Here is a 12,836-nt window from a genome sequence, read left to right as displayed (position 1 = left end):
TCCTCCTCCTTCTACTCTTCTTCTTCTTCTAAACTAAAACTAAAACTAATCTAAAATAAACTAAACTAAAACTAAACTAAAAATAAACTGAAACTAAAACTAAAACTAAACTAAAAGAAACTAAAAAAGCCTAAACTAAAAAAAGGGGGGAAGAACTCACCTGCAGGGGATCGCCGGTGGAGGAGGCGCGGGGCGGCCGATGGATGGGAGGGCGGCCGCTGGAGGAGGCGGCGGCTCGGTGGAGGGCGAGGCCGGACAGTGGCGGCACGGGGCGGGGGGCGACGCAGGGGAGGGGGCGGGGCGGCTGGACGGCCGCGGCGCGGCTGGACGACATGGAAGGGGCGGCGGGGGCGCGTTGGAGGTCGGGGCGCCGCAGGGGAGGGGTGCGAGGCGACAGGGCGAGGGGCGACGGGGCAAGGGGGTGGCGGCTGGTCGTCGGGGAGAGAGGACGAGAGAGAGAGAGAGAGGCGGCCGGGGTGGGGCTCGGCCCGTTAGTTAGGTCAACTCTTTGCCGTCCGCCCTCCTTTGTCGTCCGCTTTTTTGCTCTTTGCCGTCTGCTAGCAGACGGCAAAGAGGGGGGGCGTTAGGTTTTTTCGATGCAACTCGTTAGTGGGGCCCACCTCTCTCTTTGCGGTCCGCCAGCTGACGGCAAATGGTTGACGACAAAGACCTTCTTTGTCATCAGCCAGTTCTTTGCCGTCCGTTTTCTGTAAGCGGACGGCAAAGACCTTCTTTGCCATCAGCCAGCAGACGACAAAGAAAAAGCAGACGGCAAATCCAACCTGCAAAAGTTACAAAATACAACTCAACTAGAAAGTCTCGGAATAGAGGCGGAGCTAGCAGCATGCAGAGAAGGCTTGGAGTTGGCCTTGCACCGATCTAATCTACCTATTCTGGTTGAGTTGGATAGCGCGGAGGCGGTGTTGATGAGTATAGCGCGCGAGATGGATAGAACGTCACATCGTGCACTTATAGAGGAGATTCGTAGGTTGGCTGGAAGCGATGCTAGGGAGATCTCTTTTACTCTTTGTAGCCGTCTGCAGAACAAGATTAGTCATGAGCTGGCCGCCTATGGCCGTAGCACTCCGCGCACAACAGTCTGGCTTACTGCCGGGATGGACTTTGTTGTAAACCTGGCTCTCGCCGAGAAGCCTCCTTGAGCAATAGGAATTCCTTTTCCCCGCAAAAAAGAAGAAGAAAGTCTCAGAATACATTACGCAGAGATCTAAGCATAAAACTTCATGGGTAGTTATACTTACAATTTTATCAATTTTGTTAATCTATAAGCGAACGAGTCACACTATGGAAGTTGTACTTCCTTCAATCCATATCAATTGTTGTTATCTACATATTAGATCTAGAAATTGATAGTTGTCGAGTTGCAAATCTTCGACTAGTCCCTCTGGGTACCCAAGTTTGAAGACCCCCCTCCTTCCCCCCCCCCCCCCAAAAAAAGCCCCCTTGCCCCTGTCGATCCCGCGAGCGGCGATAGGTGAGCCCTAGCTCGACCTGGCCCTCATGCCTCCCTTGCATCTCCTTGGGCGCGGCTGCTGGTTGGCGGTGGCGGCAGCATGGCCATTCCCCCTCCCTCGGCTGGTGGGTCGCAACGCGGGTGGCAGCAAGTTGATGAGGGTGTAATGCGTGCGTGGGGCGCGGTGATAGGGAGGCGCTCGGCTACGCTGAGGGAGGGAGGGTGGCGAAGCGGCGGTGGTTGCACGAGAGGTCTGCGGGATGGTGGTGGCGTGCTAGCTGCGGCGGGGCGGCTTGGGTGGAATCTGGTGACTCGACGTCCGTGGGCGGCATGGGAGGAGGGGTGGTGGAGCGGCGACGGCGACGAAGATTGAAGGGGGCTCTGCCTTGATACGGTGTCGAGTTTGCTGCGTCGGGTACCTTTTCATGGACCAATAGAGTACTGTGTTTGGTTCGAATCCATGCAGACGATTTGAGGATTAGCATTAGAGATGGCCTGATGTCACACTAGTATACACGCGCTTGCCCTCACGAACATAATGATCTGACTAACACGAATCTCATCGGTCGCTGCCGTCAAAACCCCTCAAACCCTCTCCTCCTTCGTCTCCCTTTCCAATCCAGCAATCCCCACATCCTCCGCCCCTCTCCGCACCCCCCTTCCTCTCGTCGCGCAACCTTCCCGATGCTTCTCTCCCGGCGGTTCTCCTCCGCCCTCGCTCGTTCCGCCTTCCTTGCGAGATGCCCCCTTCCACCCCGGGCCCCTCCGCCCCCTCGCCCCCTGCCACGCCGCCTCATGTCCTCCTCCTCCTCTGGGTGGCACCACTCTTCCCGTCTCCCGCCGCCGCCTCCTCCGCCGCCTCCGTCCTTCTCCGACAAGGTATTGATCTGATTCCATGTTCCCGTGGCTGTCAGATTTCTCTCACCTCCACCTAAAGCTTATTGAGGTGTTTGTTGTGATATGGCATTGTAGGATCAGCTGTTCCGGGGGCTGGAGGCGGCGCTGGGCACCACGTTTAGCTCCGAGCCGCTGGCGCCGCCGCCGGAGCCGATGATCCTCGTCATCAGTGGCCCGAGCGGTGTCGGGAAGGATGCAGTCATCAAGGTGATGCCGCGCAACCCCTACCCTTCTTGTAATGCGGCCTTGGTGTTTGTTTGGTTGCGTGTTCGGCTTTAAAATGTCGGGTTTGAATTGTTCACCAGAGGCTGCAAGAGGAGAGGGAAGAGATCCATTTTGTTGTTACCGCGACGAGCAGGGCAATTCGGCCGGGTGAAGTTGATGGGAAGGACTATCACTTTGTCACCAAGGAGGCGTTCCTAACCATGATTGAAAGGGAGGAGTTGCTTGAGTACGCGCTTGTTTATGGGGAATACAAGGGGATTCCCAAGCAGCAGGTGTGCTACTTCACCTTTTCTACATTGTATCTAAACCAGTCTTGTTCTATATCTCTGTCAATCAATTTAGTTTACTACTAGAACAAGAAGGCTGCTCATATTCGTCTTACAGAAACCAGAATTGTCCAGCATCTGTTGTTGGGTTGATGACCAAAGTATAATATGAATTGTCTGCAAACACATGTTTGGTTGATTGCATGAAAATTATATAGATATAAGCTTATAACGTTTGCAAATATTTACAGCCGTGTAAACGGTATCAGCAATTATGCTGTATATTTATAGCTGTGACACAGCTTCAACCATAGTGTAGATTGTCGAACCTACTGATGCCAATTCTCAGCTGTAGGCACATGTTTTTTGCTTGTGTTTCTTCTCCAGTTCCTTGTACTATTGTGTGATAACTGCACACCATATATCATTTGGTTACTTGTCCTGTTTGTTTGTGATGGTAAGGTTTAAGTAATAGAAATGCTCTAGACAGTGGAATACTAGTTTTCCTATCAAAATGTCGCCAAACCCAACTTCACAACACAAACATTTTAAGCTAAAGGGCACATGAAACTCAATTTGATCATATCAGTTTTATGACTAGCAAAGTTCATAGAACCATCTGGCTTAAGTACTCATATTTAGTACTTTGACATGCAGATCCGTGATTACATGGCCAAAGGACATGACATTGTCTTGAGAGTCGACATTCAAGGAGCAGCAACTTTGAGAGAGATACTTGGCGAATCTGCAATTTTCATCTTTTTAGTTGCAGAGAGCGAGGAGGCACTTGTCAAAAGGCTCATTCAACGTAAAACTGAAACTACAGACATGCTTCTTGTCAGAATTGCAACAGCCAGAGAGGAGGTGAGGCGGATGAAATATTTTGACTACGTTGTAGTCAATGCTGAAGGGAAGCTTGAGGATGCTGTTAAACAGGTTGAGTCTATCATTGATGCTGAGAAGGCAAAAGTCCAAAAGCGTAATGTCAAGATCTAGTTAAGGCTCATATGTCCATAACTGTCACTTTGATCAGTACAAGTTCGATCTAGTGCGATGAAATTAGGATTGACAGATTTGACTGACTTTGCTTGCAACAGTAGCCAGAAAGTTCAGCACAGTGCCAAGTCATGAGGGCTTTACATACTGAGATATCCTGGAGAGTTAACTTTCGCACAATGCTGAAGGGCAATGTACTCGATCTTTGCTGGGATGTATATTCAATTAACATTCTCGTTCAAACATTCCTGGCTAAAAATTTGCCTTTCTTAATAATTTTCAGTTTGTACTTTTAGAAGAACCCTGTAAAACTGCACCAAACATCTATTCCCTCCGTCCCATAATGTGAGATCTTATTGCATCCAATATACTCGCTTGGATGCCATAAGATCTTATATTATGAGACATAGGGAGTATTTGATGCGCTTGATTTATAATAAGCTTTATTGATGAAACTAGGCTTTTTTCTTCTTGTATATAGAAATAGAACATAGAAAAGTTTTGTCCTGTGGTTGAACTACAGGCTAGGGACTGTTTGGTTCTAGGCCTTGTAATGCACATTTTGTCACACATTATTTGCCAAACTTAGCTAAGGTTAGTTCAATAAAATTGGAGCTACAAGTTGGCATGCCTAAAGAGATCTTGTCACACCTTTTGAATGTATGTGAAAAAGCATCTTGTCTAAGTGAACCAAACAACCTCTAAGTTTGTCAAACTTGCCTTGCCTTAGGCGTGGCAAAATGTATGTGAAAAAGCATCTTGTCTAAGTGAACCAAACAACCCTTAAGTTTTTCAAACTTGCCTTGCCTTAGGTGCGGCAATCAAAGGCAAACCTATTAGCCACAAACCAGACAACCTCATAATTTTGGTTACAGGGAAGATAACACCTGTTTAAACAACGAACCTTCTTGCCAAAAAAAAAAATTCAACACATGATGCATATACTTTTGGCGTGTTTGGTTACCCGCATCATTTTCTTGTTTCCGGTGAGCCTGGCTGAGTTGGGCCTGGCTAGGTGAATACAAGGCGCAGATTGTTTAAACCACGTTGTGCAGGTTGTTTGGTTACCTGCATCCTCCTCAGCCATGCTGAGAAGAAACACACACACACGATTGTCTGCTTGCCAGCATTTTCTCCTCAGATGCGACATGATGTTGTTTGGTTGTGAATGCACAAAAGATTAATCTCATCTCTTATTCACGTGGTGAACTTACCTAGAGCAGAAACAGGGTGCCGAAGAAAGAAGAGAAGGCCAATTGGAGGTAGAAGAAGGTGTGGCAGCCCACGGATGCTCATCCAACGGTCACGAAACCAACTGGGCGTGAATCATTTTCCTGACGCCCAGGTGTGACAGTATGTACAATCAGTAGGGAGACGAAGATCTACTCGTCTACGACCGTCAAAACAGAAAGCATCCAATAGAAAAATTGTGTGAAACGGCGAGATGAAGCTTGTGGTCAAAGGAAATTTCAAACGGTCGACCGGATGCGAAGATTTTGCCAAAATTCATCGGTTCTCATAACATGCTCACATGAACATGTTTGTGTGGTATAATAGGAGATGTAGATCTACTCGTCCACCATTATCGAAACATAAACATGCAGCTTGAAAGTCGTGTGAAATAGCGAAATGAACCTAGTGGCCAAAGAAAATTTCAAACAGTTGACCGGGTGCGACGATTTTGCTAGAATTCATCGGTTTTCATAACATAGGCACATGAACACGTTTGTGTGGTATAACATGAGATGTAGATCTACTCGTCCACGATTGTCGAAACATAAAATGTGCAACACAAGAGTCATGTGAAACAACAAGATGAAGCTAGTGGTCAAAGAAAATTTCCAAACGGTCAACTGGGTGCGAAGATTTTGCCGAAATTTGTCTAAAAAATCTCTAAACATTAGCATGAAATTCAAGATATACAGTCCAAGAAATTAGGAACCGATCGTCTGAATGGAACAACAACATTGATGTGTATTTTTTCTTGTAGAGCTTATTTCGAACCGAAGCGCCGTTGTATAGCTTAGAAGGTATCATGTGAAGGTGATTAGGGAGGTGCAACATCGCTCGGGCCTGGCTCAAGCTCAATTCCAGCGTTACTCCATAGCCAGGCCTAGAGGTGCTTTGAGCAGCGTGCGGTGTAGGCCCAATAATGTTTGCCCACAACCAAACAGGCCGAAAATGGAAACAACTGCATCCAGCGGGTCTGTATGGACTTGATGCAGGTAGCCAAACACATCATTTATGTTTCCGCATGAAACAATTTTACTATCTTGCGAAACTCTTGTACATGAGCACGAAACATCGCCAAATGTTGAGTAAATAGGCAATTTCTCGATTAAATTAATCCACGAGTAAATCACTAGCATGGCATTGACACATATGATCGCATACTGATATTCAGTCAAACTAGCACATACTATGCTAATAGCAGAAAGATCTACGTACAACGCTAGCATGGCTAAAACAGAAAACAGTAGGAGCGGGATAAACGAGTTATACCCTCCAGTAGGCCATGCAGAGGCCGCGGCTTTGGTGGCAGCAGCGGCGTCCTCGGCGGCCTTCTTGTCAGCTTCAGCTTTCTCGGCGGCGGCACGTTCGGCGTCGGTGGACATGGTGATGATGAAGGCGACGCGGACGTAGAGGAAGTAGACGATCGGAAGTGAGCAGTCGCGTAATCGCTGCCCAAAAACCTATTCGCCCCTCACCCCGTACAGGAACCAGAAGGGCGTGGTTTCGGAGACCTGCTCTCCCGTCGACCGTGTACGCGGCGGATGGGATGGAGTCACTGGCGGCAGCAGCAGCAAGGGAACAACGGTGGGTGTGGAGCAGATGTGATCTGTTCGTGGCGGCTAGGGTTAGGAGACACCGCACACTTATAGGCGCAGCCGCGTGGAGAGACGTGGGCTCGACCCACGTCCGAGTCCGTGACAGCCCACGATCCGACGTCTCAGATCGTGGCCCAGCTGTCAGAGAACTCTCCGTTAGTGACTGGCAAAAATAAGCGCGTAGGTGTAAGCTCGGCTCGGCTCAATCCCGCAACCCGCGGCGCGTCGTGACGAGGCGTGGCGTGGCGTGGCGAGGCGGGCGGCGGAGGAGGAGTGCGCGAGGGCCTCTTCTCTTCTCAAGCTCCAATAGCATGTAGAAGAGAAACCCTTATAAGGAGGTCCAACTCCTCTTCCACTTTCGGGGTGGGACTAAACTTCCCACTACACCTAGTGCCATATAACCCACATGGGCCCTTAGAGATTTTTCAGAAATTGCTACATGGGCCTAGAGCCCATCTCAAATTTCAGCAATCCCCCACCAGATCTCGAGGGCCCATTGTGTCCTCTGTTCCAATTACTGTTTCGATATACCAGTGTTTCAGTGAAGACCTGTTAAGGTTGAGCTTCACCTAGAGCAAGTAGCTACACTCCTTCACAACTGAACAATGGACTATGCCTTGAATTGTCAGTTTGGCGTAAAGAAGTTTCACCACATGTCTCACTAGTACTGGGCTGCCGAAGGCTGACCCCTCGGGTGGAGCATATAAGTCACACTCCTGGCCTATTCATGAGCTTACTAGAGATCACCCCAATCTCATAGACTGTGACCAGCAGTCGGACTCATATAGGTGTGTTCCTCCAAAGATCACTCTGTAGGATAACATCTTGCTTATATAAGCTTCGGAACACATTAAGACAGTAGTCATCCTACCATACAGTATCGAGAGTATTGCATCTCCAACGGAGTGGGTTAGTATAGTTACTCTCCTCAGTTCACCACTGGCTTGTTTTCCCAGGTCCTAATTCACGGGATCTCCGATCACATAGGTTGGGTTACTACCATGGCAACTCATGTGGGTCTCATACCCATCTCCCTCGATGCATTATCTATCACAACACGTGATAGCCCTTTCGTAAAGGGATCTGCCAGATTCTTAGCCGTATGGACATAGTCCAACGCTATCACTCCGGAGTTTCTTAATTTTCTGACAGCTTTTAATCTCATTCTTATGTGTTTGGTGGACTTCATGTTGTCCTTTGAACTCTTCACCTTGGTGATGACAGTCTGATTGTCACAGTTCATAAGGATAGCCGGAACCGGTTTATCAACCAATGGCAAGTCCATCAAAAGATCTCGAAGCCATCTCGCTTCAACACCAGATGTGTCTAATGCCGTTAATTCTGCTTCCATTGTCGATCTCGTTAAGATCGTTTGCTTGCAAGACTTTCAGGAAACAGCGCCACCTCCAAGAGTAAACATATACTCAGTTGTGGCCTTCATCTCATCAGCATCAGAGATCCAATTTGCATCACTATACCCTTCAAGTACCGACGGGTCTCCGGTATAGTGAAGTCCATAGTTCATAGTACCTTTCAGATAGCGCATGACTCGTTCAACAGCATGCCAATGTACATCACCCGGTTTGGAAACAAACCGGCTCAGTTTGCTCACAGCAAACGCGATGTCGGGCCGCGTTGCGCTCGCTAGGTACATCAGTGAACCAATGATTTGAGAGTATCTCAACTGATCTATAGCCGTGCCTTTGGACTTTCGAATCAACACGCTAGGATCATATGGTGTTTGAGATGGTGTGCAATCCGAATATCCAAAACGACTCAACACCTTCTCAGCATAGTGGGATTGCAGAAGTGTAATCCCACCCTCATTATCTCTCAGTAGCTTGATGTTCAAGATAACATCAGCCACACCAAGGTCTTTCATCTCAAAGTTCTGAGACAAAAACGACTTGACCTCCTCAATGACTTTGAGGTTGGTTCCGAATATCAGTATGTCATCAACATACAAGCACAGTATAACTCCTTCGCCCCCACCATGGCGATAGTATACACATTTGTCAGCCTCATTAACAATGAAACCAACAGATGTCAGAGTTGTATTAAACTTATCATGCCATTGCTTAGGTGCTTGCTTCAGGCCATATAAAGATTTCAGCAACCTACACACCTTTCTTTCCTGACCATCTATCACAAAGCCATCTGGCTGTTGCATGTAGATTTCCTCTTTTAGCTCTCCATTCAGAAAAGCCGTCTTAACATCCATCTGGTGGACGAGAAGACCATGCGAGGCTGCCAACGAGAGTAATACTCGAATGGTGGTCAGTCTAGCTACAGGTGAATAAGTGTCGAAGTAATCTTCCTCTTCTTTCTGGTCATAGCCCTTGGCCACAAGCCTAGCCTTGTACTTTTCAATCGTACCATCGGGCCTAAGCTTCTTCTTGAACACCCACTTACATCCTAATGGTTTGCAACCATAGGGACGTTCAGTGATCTCCCATGTCCCGTTAGCCATGATGGAATCCATCTCATTACGGACCGCATCCTTCCAGTAGTTAGCTTCTGAAGAGGCATACGCTTCTGAAATAGAAGTGGGAGTATCATCCACGAGGTACACGAAGAAATCATCACCAAAGGTCTTTGCAGTCCTTTGTCTCTTGCCCCTACCAAGGGTTTCCTCGTCATCCTCCTCAGGATTTTCATCATGTGTTTGTTCATAATATTCCATAGGGATGGCAGGTTCAGGAGTCTCCTCAGATTCCTGTCTAGGAGTGCTTTGCATATCTCTCATAGGAAAAGTATCCTTGAAGAATGTAGCATCCTTAGACTCCATAATTGTACCGACCTTCTGGTCAGGTACCTCAGATTTCACTACTAGAAATCTATAACCAACGCTGTTTTTAGCGTAGCCCAAATTAACGAGTCCACAGTCTTGGGTCCAAGCTTACGCTTTTTGGGGATCGGCACATTGACTTTCGCCAGACAGCCCCAAGTGCGCAAGTACGAGAGTGTTGTCCTCCTCTTTGCCCATTTCTCATAGGGAGTGATCTCATTATCCTTTGTCGGAACTTTATTCAGGACATGACATGCCGTCAATATAGCCTCCCCCCACCATGCCTTGGATAAACCCGATGTATCTAACATGGCGTTAACCAAATCAGTTAGAGTACGGTTTTTCCGCTCGGCAACCCCGTTTGACTGGGGTGAATAGGGAGGCGTCCTCTCATGAATAATGCCGTGTTCCGCACAGAAGGAATCAAACTCACTCGAGAAGTACTCTCCACCACGATCTGACCGGACTCGTTTAATTTTCTTTTCAAGTTGATTCTCAACTTCTGCCTTATAGATTTTAAAGTAGTGTAGAGCCTCATCTTTAGTATTTAACAGGTACACATAGCAATATCTAGAGGAATCATCTATCAATGTCATGAAGTATTTCTTTCCACCTTTAGTCAACACACCATTCATCTCACAAAGATCAAAATGTATGAGTTCTAATGGTGCCAAGTGTCTCTCCTCCGCGGCCTTGTGAGGCTTGCGAGGTTGCTTAGCTTGCACACATGAAAGGCACTTAGAGCCTTTGGCTAAAGTAAAACTCGGGATTAAATCCAACTTGGCTAGCCGCGTCATAACACCGAAACTAATGTGACAAAGACGTGAATGCCAAACTTCAGATTCATTAACATTCGAATGAACATGGTTCACGACTTTATTACAAAAATCTGCGAGGGAAAGGCGAAACATCCCTCCGCTCTCATAACCTTTTCCAACAAAGAGTCCATATTTCGTAACAACTAATTTATTAGACTCGAAAACCAACTTAAACCCTTCTCTACATAGAAGGGAGCCACTAACGAGGTTCTTCTTGATGGCGGGGACATGCTGCACGTTCTTCAGCTGCACGATCCTTCCCGAAGTAAACTTCAGATCGACCGTGCCAACACCATGAACAGAAGCACTCGCGCCATTCCCCATCAATACAGACCCGTGGCCTGTGACCTGGTAAGAAGTGAACAATGACATGTCAGCACACACATGTACACCTGCACCTGTGTCCACCCACCAATCGGTGGGCTGAAACACTGAAAAAACAGTAAATAAATTACCGTACCCAGGTGCACCATTCTCATTGTTGTCCACAATCATGTTGACGGACTTGGAGTCCTGTCCTGACTTCTTGTACTTGTTTGGGCACTTGTTGGCCCAATGTTCAACCGAACCACAAGTGAAGCAGTCCTTGTCCTTCTTGTTCTTCTTGAAGGTCTTCTTACCCTTCTTCTTAAAGTCGGTATTGTGTTGGACACCGTTCTTTCCCTTGGGCTTGTGGGAGTTGAAGTTCTTCTGGTTCACCATGTTGGCGACAGAAGTCCCTTCGGCCCCTTTTCCGTGCGAGTCCTTTGCCCTTGAATTCTGCTCAACACTCAGATGGCCAATGACATCCTCCACAGAGAATTCACGCCTCTGATGTTTCAGAGTGGTGGCAAAGTTCCTCCAGGAATTAGGGAGCTTAGCGATTATGCAGCCCGCGACAAACTTGCCCGGTAACTCGCACTTAAGAAGTTCAAGCTCCTTAACAATGCATATTATCTCATGAGCCTGCTCCAATACAGGACGGTTTTCAACCATCTTGTAATCATGGAACTGCTCTATAATATACATCTCGCTTCCGGCATCGGCTGCCCCGAACTTAGATTCGAGCGCCTCCCACAAGTCCTTGGCGACATGCACATGTAAATATGCGTCGACCAGTTTATCTCCGATCACGCTAAGAACTGCTCCGAGAAACACAACGGTAGCCTCCTTGAACGCCTTCTCCTGTTCAGGAGCAATCGTTCCCGTGGAGACACCGGTGACCCAGAACACGTTCATAGCCGTGAGCCATAACGTGGTCTTAGTCTGCCAACGCTTAAAGTATGTACCGGTAAACTTATCCGGTTTCAGTGCAGCGGCAAAGCCACTTGCCGAAAAATTCCTACACATAATAGGTTTTTGGATTGTTGAGTAAATAGGCAATTTCTCGATTAAATTAATCCACGAGTAAATCACTAGCATGACATTGACACATATGATCGCATACTGATATTCAGTCAAACTAGCACATACTACGCTAATAGCAGAAAGATCTACGTACAACGCTAGCATGGCTAAAACAGAAAACAGTAGGAGCGGGACCGGCGGCAGCAGCAGCAAGGGAATGACGGTGGCGGCTAGGGTTAGGAGACACCGCACATTTATAGGCGCAACCGCGTGGAGAGACGTGGGCTCGACCCACGTCCGAGTCCGTGACAGCCCACGTCGTGGCCCAGCTGTCAGAGAACTCTCGCGTAGGTGTAAGCTCGGCTCGGCTCAATCCCGCAACCCGCGTCGTGACGAGGCGGGCGGCGGAGGAGTGCGCGAGGGCCTCTTCTCTTCTCAAGCTCCAATAGCATGTAGAAGAGAAACCCTTATAAGGAGGTCCAACTCCTCTTCCACTTCCGGGATGGGACTAAACTTCCCACTACACCTAGTGCCATATAACCCACATGGGCCCTTAGAGATTTTTCAGAAATTGCTACATGGGCCTAGAGCCCATCTCAAATTTCAGCACCAAACCAACACAAAAAGAAAAGCTACAGCTCACCCCGCAAAAAACAAGAAAGAAAAGTTATAGCTCACACGAATCAGTATTGAATCTTCTATGGCCCTTCAGCACACATTGCCCTGATTTACACATAAAATCAAGAAAACTACTGTGCAAACACTTGCAGGATCCATATAGTTCCCGTGTTATTTTCCGCCTAAAGCATCATTTGTAGAATTCCAATGTTGTGAGATCCTGAATTAATCTATAGTAGACGATATTTCATTATAGTGTTTTATCTGCTTTTATGTCTTCGAATTACCAGATGCAAATCAGTGCACACTTCATCAGAATGAAAAAAAGAAAAATATTTCGTGCACTTTTTTTTGAGAAAAACATTTCGTGCACTTTTATCCGGAACAAAAATGTCTTTATGGGCCGGCTTTCCCGGCCGTAGGGCTACTTCTTTGTGTCGCCTATGGTTCCCAGGCCCAGCAGCACCGTGCCCGGCCGGGCTATCTTTTGCCAACCCGATAGTATTCGTTTCATCCCTGTAAATATTATGGTGGTTTGAATAAAGCTTCACGAGATTGTCTTAAAAAAAATAAAGAATTACACTACCACCCACTTTTCCTTGT

General features: G+C 47.5%; 1 protein-coding gene across 1 annotated transcript; it reads left to right on the top strand.

Moving 5' to 3' along the window:
* The first annotated feature begins 2,061 nt into the window (after positions 1-2,061).
* LOC109769721 (guanylate kinase 2, chloroplastic/mitochondrial) lies at positions 2,062-4,156 on the top strand. The gene is made up of 4 exons (XM_020328450.4): positions 2,062-2,350; positions 2,444-2,575; positions 2,674-2,865; positions 3,517-4,156. The coding sequence occupies exons 1-4, from the start codon at positions 2,156-2,158 to the stop codon at positions 3,853-3,855; spliced, it is 858 nt and encodes a 285-aa protein (XP_020184039.1). The 5' UTR covers positions 2,062-2,155; the 3' UTR covers positions 3,856-4,156.
* Positions 4,157-12,836: the final 8,680 nt, after the last annotated feature.

Source organism: Aegilops tauschii, chromosome 4, assembly GCF_002575655.3.
Source record: "Aegilops tauschii subsp. strangulata cultivar AL8/78 chromosome 4, Aet v6.0, whole genome shotgun sequence".
In the NCBI taxonomy this organism is placed as follows: domain Eukaryota; kingdom Viridiplantae; phylum Streptophyta; class Magnoliopsida; order Poales; family Poaceae; genus Aegilops; species Aegilops tauschii.
The sequence above is the reverse complement of the archived record's forward strand: the minus strand, read 5'-3'. Positions and strand labels throughout refer to the sequence as shown.

Bases quoted from the DNA above. Each gene is read 5' to 3' on its own strand.
- LOC109769721 (XM_020328450.4), top strand. From the start codon at position 2,156: ATGCTTCTCTCCCGGCGGTTCTCCTCCGCCCTCGCTCGTTCCGCCTTC. The intron at 2,351-2,443 runs GTATTGATCTGA...ATGGCATTGTAG, and splicing joins CTCCGTCCTTCTCCGACAAG to GATCAGCTGTTCCGGGGGCT. The intron at 2,576-2,673 runs GTGATGCCGCGC...ATTGTTCACCAG, and splicing joins GGAAGGATGCAGTCATCAAG to AGGCTGCAAGAGGAGAGGGA.